The sequence below is a fragment of the Otolemur garnettii genome, unplaced genomic scaffold, assembly GCF_000181295.1.
Source record: "Otolemur garnettii isolate 467f Iridium unplaced genomic scaffold, OtoGar3 scaffold00084, whole genome shotgun sequence".
NCBI lineage: Eukaryota > Metazoa > Chordata > Mammalia > Primates > Galagidae > Otolemur > Otolemur garnettii.
The window spans coordinates 778,328-788,037 of NW_003852479.1; the positions used below are offsets into that span (position 1 = coordinate 778,328).

At 44.9% G+C, this 9,710-nt stretch overlaps 2 protein-coding genes across 3 annotated transcripts in view; both read right to left on the reverse strand.

Annotated features, from left to right (window-relative positions):
• Window positions 1-7,447, reverse strand: part of SPTSSB (serine palmitoyltransferase small subunit B) — a 31,165-nt gene extending 23,718 nt beyond the window's left edge. For both annotated transcript variants that reach the window (XR_002774549.1, XM_023516005.1), the window contains exon 1: window positions 7,386-7,447. The gene's annotated coding sequence lies outside the window, so the exon portion shown is untranslated. The remainder of the gene's footprint in view (window positions 1-7,385) is intronic.
• A 522-nt stretch (window positions 7,448-7,969) lies between these two features.
• On the reverse strand, window positions 7,970-8,626 carry LOC100958407. The gene is given in 3 exon segments (XM_012808108.1): window positions 7,970-8,031; window positions 8,034-8,266; window positions 8,268-8,626. Coding segments are annotated over 3 exon segments (654 nt in total).
• Window positions 8,627-9,710: the final 1,084 nt, after the last annotated feature.

Here is a 9,710-nt window from a genome sequence, read left to right on the forward strand (position 1 = left end):
AAGTTAATGAGATCTTCTTGGATATTTGAGAGGCAAATGTTGATTTTTGTATAGTAAATTCAATTTAGTGAAGGGAGAGGAAATAAAAATAGCAGCTAAATCAGAAGACTTTGTTGACACTTTAAGAGAAATATTGTTGTTATGCAAATAAATGTTGGTTTTTAAGCACAAAGAAATGATTTCTTTGTTTATTAATAGGTTTTTTTTTTTTTTTTGGCTGGGGCTAGGTTTGAACCGTCTCTGGTATATGGGCCCACTGTCCTACTCCTTTGAGTCACACGTGTCGCCCTGTTTATTAATAGTTTTAACCACTGTTAAAACCACACCTGCTATTATGTAAATAAAATGTTCTTCTGAAATATCACAAAGCAAATTATAAAATATTATGAAAAATATAAATGCCCACGATTTTAACATCTAACCCCCGCCCCATACACACACATACTGTTAGCATTTTGGATTTCCACTTAGTTGTAATAATAATATATATTTGATTCTGTATCCTAACTTTTTTCAATTAATAGTACACAAAATATTTTAATCTATGTTGTTACACAGTCTTCTAATCATCTTTCTAATGATTTCACCAGGACAGATTTTAAGTTATCTCATGATTTATTCGATTCATGTCATAAACATTTATCAGGTCATTACGATGAGCTTAGCACGGTTCTAAACAGGTGACAAAACCCCTACCCTCATCATTCTATGGAAGATGGCAGGGGGTATATAGATGGGATACAGAAAAAAGTCTATGAACTCTCTAATTCAGTGCTCCTCCTATCTCAGCGTCAAGTACTTGAGGTATTCATTTGGTTTCTGATTATCAGCCAAGGCAGGCAGGAAATATATTTATCTATTCATGAAGGCACTCTGTCAGGCTTAAGTCTATTCAACTCAAAAATCTTTTTTTTTCTCATTTCTTTCTCCAAACAGATTTATAGCAGTCATGTCCTAGTGAATAATGACAGAAAATCCTTGAGATGAAAGGAAGGTTCTGTCTGGAAAGCTGATCAGAACAGTGGGCCTGGGTGTGTCCATCAGGCACCCGTCTGAATATTAACTTGCTTTCCATCAGGTTGACAATTCAGAAATCGCATGGCCAGAAATCGGAGTCTCCAGTCTGGGTGATTAAAAATTTTTTTGAGTGATATTTTAAATTTCCTACAAAGATCCCTTTAGCTGGGGCGGAGACCAAGTCTGTTCTCTCTGATAGGAGTAGAGGGAAGCGTGAAAGTTCCTGGGCTCCACAGGTGGGTCTCAGGTTGTCCATCTCACTGTCACAATTTTTAGTAAAGGTCTTACAGAGAAAAGATATGATGTTCAAAGGAGGCGAAAGCATAGCACGGCAACTTACACTGAGATAAGACTCAAGTACGTTTTTGTTGTTGTTCTGCCGTTCTTTTCCGCATCAGTAAATCCTGATGGTTCCTGGTGCGGCATCCCACCAGGCACACTGAGGATGTTCCCGGATTTAAACGCCAACTGGGACTTTGGCTACCTATGGCGGGTGTAGGTGTGAAAGTCAAGGTAGCTCTCCCCCAGAAAAGTTGCTTTGGACATGTCATCTTGTACTTTTTTCTTTCTTTCTTTTTCTAGTCCTTTTAATTTTCTTGTTGAAAATTACATTTATTCCAAAATTCTCTTTTTAATATTTTCACAAGTCTTGAACTCAAAGGGATGACTATAGCTTGACATTACTGATTGAGATTCTCTAACCTTATAATGAAGCTGAAAGAGCAGGACGGCGATACTGAATGGTAAATTGTCACCCGAAGGCTGTCATTCTCCAGCGATGATAATAGCAGACACCTATTTGTTTTAGAACTTTGGTTTAGGACATATGCATCACCTTATGCAATTCACCTAACCGCACCGGCCCTCATTCTATACCAGTTTTATGAATGAGGAAACTGGGACACTGGAAAATTAAAAAACTGGACCAACATCTCACGGTGACTACAGAGCACTCACTCTTAATCACTCTCTCAGGCCGCCTCTCTATGCCAGGAGTTCCAGTCATCACTTAAATCATCCATTTATCCATCCTTCCAGCCAGCTAAGCCACTCAATCAAGTATTTAGCAAGTTCATAGGAGGGATGTAAAGAGCCGGTGAGATAGACGTGGTCACAGTCCTCAGGCAACTTTCTGGAAAGGAGGAAGGATAATTGAGCAATCACCCAGAGACTGTGGTGCTGTGACAGGGAAGAGTGAGTCCTGGGGACAGACAGGAGGCTCTCAGCCAGGCTGGTGTCAGGCTGGCAGGTCAGAAACTTGTCCTATTCCTGTTCTTCAGCGACTTTGTAGCAAAAGGCATAGAATGCACCCTCTAGAAAGTAAGGTCTTTGAGGCAAGGTCCCTTTTTGTCTTCTTCCCCCGGGGTCTGACACATAGTTGCTGCACTGTTAGAATGTGTTGAGTAAATGAATGAGAATTCCAACACTCCATTATAACAGGAAGGGTCTTTTGATTATTTCTATCTTTACTCTGAACAGTTTTTAATACTTCTCTAAGCTCGAAATAAATGTTCCCTTTTGATTTGCAAAATCAAATCCATGTTCCCTTTTAAGTCATAATCTAAAAGCTCTAGTCCAAGAAAGCTGCTACTACCCATTATATTTTACTAGAAAAAGGCCTCCTCCCAGGTCTCTTTTAAACTGCGGTCCCCGAGTGGAGATTCTGGGACAATCTGATAGTCTAAGATACTCTTTGGTTGCTTTTTCCCTCTTTCTTTCCAAGGGTTGGGGTGGGGGGGAATGATGTTCTGCTCAGTCTCTGGAGTTGGGAGAGATTTCCTCTCCTCTCACCTGTCTGCCTTAGAGACTTTCCTTCCCTTGACTTCTCCCCTACCTTCCATTCTTTAAAACATGTTCACTTTGGGGAACCAGTTCTCAATTATTTACCCCACGATCTCCTGGGAGCTACAAGAATCCAGGGCAAAGCTAGAGGAAAAGGCCAAAAGTAAACGGAAAGTAATTTTTGTTGTTACCAAGCTGTGTTCTGTTTAGGTTGTAATTCTGTAGAGCATGTGCTGGGCTCAGTCTTCCTCATGCCTGTATGGGATGTGATGGGGCCACTATAATTTCTTTCCCTAATGAAAGCACGGTAAATCCAAGCAGTATAATAATGCTGGTGGTTAGAGCCAATAGGAAGAGGAGACCAAAGCCCCAGGAGAGAAGTTAACTTGGAACTTGAAACAATCCTTGTGGCCTGTCTCAGAGTCACACTAACCAGGTTTGTGTGTGATATTTTCATTATCTAATTATAAGATCTTACTTCTTACCCTGATCCCACAATTTAAAATTCTTTTTTCTGTTTTATTTTCTTCTCACCTTCTTCTCATATACTACAGACTTCACTTAGTATTATGATTAACATTTGACATCCCTAGAATTTTTGTCTGTTTTGTTTGTTATTCATTCAGGGTCTGGATGTGTCAGAAGTATCCCAGCACAGAGTAGATGTACAATAAATATCTGTTGAATAAATGAATTATTAATCCTAAGGAAAGCAACATTAAAAACTGTAACTAAGATCAGATTTTTCTTACATGTATTGAACATAAAGGTAAATGAACATTAAAAATTATTTTATAGAAATCTTCTAATTGGACAAAATGCACCTATGATAGCAGGAACTTTCCAAAAGCTTTGATGGTCAAAACCCACAGGGGACCCACTTTAGTCAGCATGGTACGGGCTTCAAAAATATATCTATGGAAGGACAAAGGACAAGCTTGTGCTGAGGAGAATGAAAATCCTTGAGGTTTCCTGATGCAGGCAGCCTTGAACCCCTTGAGCTGAGGGTATGGTTTGGCTTGGTGTACTCGGAACTGGGTGGCAGCAAGGTCAAATGTGGCTTGTCACACCCATGAAACTCTGAGACTCCTGAGTTTCTATTTCCATTTCTGGACAAAGTGTTATTATTCAGTTTCATGATTCTTAGTATAGGATCCGGTAGCTCATGGGAACTCAAAACAAAAGATGAACAGAGGAAGGCATTCATTGTTTGGGAGTGTCTCTGCATTTGAGGTTGTCACGAACACAGCAGGTGCCTTCCAAGAAGGACATGGCAGTGTTCACTGAGGACCCCAGTGGCTGTTCTGGCTCTTCTTTTCCCTAAAAGCAAGATTTTGGCTTTTAGGGCCAATCTGGTGTTGGCTAAACTGGGTTAATCTGAACAGAAGACAGAGATGCTTTTGGCTGAGATTCAGGTACCTCCCTCTCTCACCCAGTGTGGGCCAAACAAATGCAACCACTGGCCTGAAGAACTGGTGGAAGACTAGACTTACGCAGAAGCAGGAGGAACAACTGGCCTCACAAGGTCTGGGGATGTGCTGAGTGGATGGAGCCCGGAAGGTACGGTATTGCAAGGATATTCACTGAAGGACTATACTGACGACATTCAAATGATTTCTAAGTGGAAAAACAAAACTTGGGCAGGTATGTAAACGTACATGAGTCACTGGGCTAGCTGAGTTACTTGTGCCACTCTTAATTACTTCGTGTATTTCAACGTGGCCCTTGAGAAAAAAAGCCTCATAAAAACTGTTCACCTAGTTCTCGACCCAATTGTTCTTTTAGTACTTTGAATAATTTTGTTGAAAACAGCTTTATTGAGATAAAATTCCATACAATTCACCTGCTTGAAGTGCAAAATTGAGTGGTTTTTAATGTATTCATACGTATGCAAACATTATGATCGTTACTTTTAGGCCATTTGCATCACACACTCCCCCCCATACACTGTGTCCCCGTCAGCAGTCACTCCCCATTTCTCTCCAACTTCACCTTTTATTCCAGCCCTAGGCGACAACTAATCTATACAAATTTGCCTACTGTGGACGTGTTACCTGAGTGGACTCACATACTACCTGGGCTTCTTTCGCTAAGCACAATCTTTTCAATGTCCGTCTAGATTGTAGACGCATCACTCCATCTGTTTTTATTACTGAATGATACTTAATTGTTCCTTTCCCCACCACATTTTATTTACCCATTCATCACTCTGTAGGCACTTGGGTTGTTTCCACGTTTTGGCTATTACGAGTAATAGCGCTGTGAACATTCATGTTCAAGTCCACTTTCCAATTCTCTCGAATATATGCCTACAAGTGAAATCGCTTGGCTACTTAGCAACTCCATGTTGAGGATTTCTTCCATTTTACATCCCTACTAGCAATATATTCTGGTTCCAGTCTCTGTGTGTGGATTCTAACACTCGGCATTATCCGTTTTCACAGTCACAGCCATTTTGGTGGGTATGAAGTTTGGATTTTCATTTCCTTAAAGCTACTAAAGCTACTTTTCATGTGCAAACTGGCATTGGTGCATCCTCTTTGGAAAGATATCTATCTTTGCCCACGTTAAAGTGGATTCTTTGAGTATTTGTTGTTGAGTTCATCTTTTGCCTTAAACTTCGTGGGGAGGTTGGAGAAAGAGAGTTTCATAACTCTCAGTTGCTTTTGCCTGACATAGAGCCTTGGCTGGGGGCATGAGAAATGCCGGTGGCCTACTTGTCCCAGGGATCTACTGTAGCCCTAGACTGGGATCTAGGTTGGGAGGGAGCTTTCCATTCTTGGTTGTTTCTACCCAGGGTAGAGAACTGACCAGCCAGAGTGAGTGAAACGCTACTGCACCCAGCTGGAGGGAAATGGGTTTGGCTTCCATACCAGAAACTCTTGCAGTTCTTACTGCAGTATAGAAGAATGTTTTGAATGAATATTTCTTCATTTGTTGTATTTCCTCAGGACAATTTCCAGGGGCTTTAAATGATTGTTTATTTGTAATTTTTACCAGCTAGTGTTGTTTTGTAACAAGTAGGTTCACAAACTCTCCACACCGCCATTCTGGAAATTGAGCCCCATTTGGACAATTTTTGATGAACATTTTGTTTCTTGTACACCTGGTGGTAAAATAGTTTATACTGATGTAGTGGATATAAAATTGGCTGTCGAATTATGGAGGACAATTTTTTATAAAAGTTATTGCAAATTTACAAATGAATTAAGCAAACCAATAAGGACGGAGGACGGGCTGACTTTCAACTTCATATCCAGATTCCCTAGAACGTCCATGCATTTGGTTTGACAAAATGTTCTTAATTTTCATTAAACATCTGTATAGAAATATCTGAATAATGAAAGTGACAATACATTTCCTGCTAGAGTTTGTTGTTTTTGGCCTACTTATCTATAAAGCCAACAGAGCCATTGAAACAGTCATTAAAATGATGGCTCTTCTTATAAGCATAGGAATAATTCAGAAGTGGGAATTAAAGTATTAGACTCTTAACAGTTTTATGGCTAAATTTTAAAGGTTCACTAGCGAAAACGATCATGTATTTCTTGATTTTTGTTTAACTCAAGATAACTATTGTACCACGCAGTCTAAGACTTAATTTAACCATTCTTAAAATTCTTTTCTTTTTTTATTTTATTTTTGAGACAGTCTCACCATGTCACCCTCAGTAGAGTACTTGGCGTTACAGCTCACAACAACCTCCAACTCGAGCTTAAGCGATTCTCTTGCCTCAGCCGCCTGAGTAGCTGGGACTATAGGCGCCAGCCGCGTCGTTGTTTAGCAGGCCCAGGCGTGGTTTGAACCCGCCAGCCGCAGTGTATGTGGCCAGCGCCCTATTCACCGAGTTACAGGGTTGCGAGACATCTTAAAATTCTTTATTTGATCAAGAGCTGAGCTCCCACATGAATTGACAACTAGTTGACTGTCACTTTAGTTGAAAGGCATGTAAAATCTCGCGTCCGATCTAAAACACAGTTCTCCATCCAGTTCCCACCTTCTCCACCCCCATGGCAAAGTTAACCAGACAGTCATTTCTCTTCAGGTGTAGAAGTTTGGTTACTTACAAATGATTACTAAAGCATCTTTGAGAAAATACACACTGCTTAATAATTAGGAGGAAATGTCAAAATGTATTTTTTTTGGTAGAAATTCTCCTATTTTTTTTTTTTTTTTTTTGCAATTGATTTGGGTGTGTACCCTTGCCTAAAGTAGCTTATGGGCAAAAAGTACTAAGAGCATGATGACACTAGATAAAGATGAACATTTAGGAAGGAAACCAAGCCCCTCTCACTGAATAGTTACCAATGAACTACTCAAAGGTAACCATTGCAAATAACTAGTCAAGTAAGTTTGTCTTCTTTTGGCTTGGAAAGTTTCAACGGTAAAGTCTGGCTACTGATGGGGGAAACATCTTAGTTTCCAATGTAGTAAAAAGTAAATGTAATTACAATTAAAATTATAATCCAGTTTTAAATGGTCAACTGCATTAGAAATCAATATTCATTTCCCCCCCTGTAAAGACGGGAATTCTAAACTACTAAAGCTGCTTTGCAGTTCAAGTGGACGTTCTGGAAGATGCTTACCTCCCGGTCGGCGTCTCTCCTGGCGGCTTAGGTGAGCCCTGGCGCTGTGGCTCCTCCCCGGCGGCCGCCAGCTCCCCTCTGCGCCCGCACCGCCGAGCCTCCAGGAGTTGGGTGTTCGGCCCCGCCCTCTGGACTATTGCTAAAACTCCAATTCTGGCAGAGCTATCCCGGTGATTAATTATTGACAAAAGGAAAACACTCCTACGCAAACTTGTGTCCAACCGCACGCTCCCAGCTACTCCTGGCAGAGGAGGACGCGGGCTGCACCACTCCCCTCCCCCCCGGCTCTACGGTCCCAAGTTCTCCTACGCGGCCACTCTCAGTCCTGGGCGACTGGGCTAGTGCTGGGAGCGATGCAGCTCGCAGGCTCCCACATTTTACAATTTGGTTTCCTGAATCTCCTCCGCACTTCCCCGGGGACCAGACTCTCGGCAGGGGCGCTTTCGGGATGCGGGGGACGCCTGGGCTCCGAGAGCAACAGAGCGGCTCAGGCGTCGCTGTCACCTCCGGCTGCTGCAGTAAACCCCGAGCCGAGGCGGGGAGGGGGAGGCGCCCTCCCCCGCGCTCGGGCAGGGATCCCGGCGCTACGGAAGGGGCTCGTCTTTTGGTGGTGGTGGTGGGGCGGCCCCATAAACAGGAGGTGCCGGTGCGAGCTCTGGAGCTTTAGCCTAAGCCGACGTTGAGCCTCCCAGGCGAGGCTGCGCGCAGCATCCACCGGGCTGCGGACTTCAGCGAGGGGGCGAAGGAGCCGGTGTGAGCAGAGCAGGGCTGCGTCGGGAACTCTGCACCAGGAGCAAAGTGAGCCCAGGGCCCGGGCGGCCCGGGCAGCGGTCGGTCGAGCAGGCACCCCACTGCACTGGTTTGTCAGAAACCGAAGAAGCAAACCCTTTAGCATTGGCGGCTGATTTTGGTGCCTTTGAAACGTGCAATATCTCCCTCCTCGCCCTGCTCCCTGTACCCTGCCACCTTGCCCCGGGGGCTGGGAGGTTACTCCTCTGAAAGCTGGACTCCAGGGAGACGAGTGGAAGGGTCGTGTCTGGGGAACTTGTGTGTGCTCACGTGCAAGCGCAGGGAATTAACCTGGGCCTGGACTGCGGCGGGAGGGTACACTGGGAGGGACGACGGGAGGTGGCGCAGAGACGCGCGGCGCGGGCTCGGCGGCCCGGGGCGGCCAGGCCCGCGCTCGGTTGCCTTCCCGGGAGGCGCGGGAGCGGGAGAGCATCTTCCCCGCAAACCTGCATCCGTAACCCGGCGCTCTCTTCTCAGCCGGGAGGGCAGAGCTGAGATGTGACGCCGCGGCTGCCTGCTGAGCGCGCAGAGGACCTTGAAGACTCGGCTCGCTCGGGCGGTGGCCAAGACTCTTTCTGCCCCGGGCGCCCGGGACCTCGGGGGCGAAAGCTTCTCGGTGAAGGAGCATTAGGGCAGCGTCTGCCAGGCAGCCTCGGCCGGAGCAGCAGGCAGCGCGCACGCTCCGCCCGGGGCGCCGGCGCCGGAGCGCGAGTTTGAGCCGCGGGCAGGTCTGCGCTCTCCCGCCGCGCCCGCTCGGCAGGTTCCCGGCTGCGGTTCCCGAGAGGGAGACTGACGTTATTGGGCGGTGGTGTCTCCATGCAGGAGAGAGGGTGTCCCCTACGGGGACAGGAAAGGAAACCAATAGAATCCAGCACCTGCTTGGCGCCTGTGTTAGCCGTTTCCCTTCGTTATCTTTTCCTTCTGCTACTGTTTCTAAACATTAGTAGCCGCTGCTAGTATTTTTTTCTAATTTATCACTTTATGTTGGTCGCATTCCTTATCTCCTGACTTCTCCTGACACACCTTGCAGTGTTTGCAGAGCAGATATGACCACCCCGAGCTTTAGATGAGGAAATAGAACCCTAAGAAACCACTTGGCCGGGTCCCCAAACTACTTCCTAGGTCTTTTTATCCATTATTCAGCTTTGCTACTAAATCGTGACCAACACTACCCCCCCCCCAACCCTTGTACGTTCGTAGAAGTACAGAAACAAAGCTTCTTCCCAGAGGTTTGTGAAATGGCTGTGAGAGCTTGCAGCTGTTCCAAGTGGAGGCCGGGAGGAGCCCATAGGGCTGTTGGAGGTATTCAGACCATTACAAATGATCTTAAATGACATCTATGTGATACAACCGCACTGGCGCATCTGTGTGCATAACTCTGCACCCCCAAACGGGGGCTGAATGTTCTATGTTGTTCATACAAACACAGGATATTCTCAAAACCTAACTGGGTCACAAAATATAGGTCAACACGGTTGAAAAGGCAGAAATCATATAGGGCCCATCACCCATCAAAATACAGTAACAACAACATCA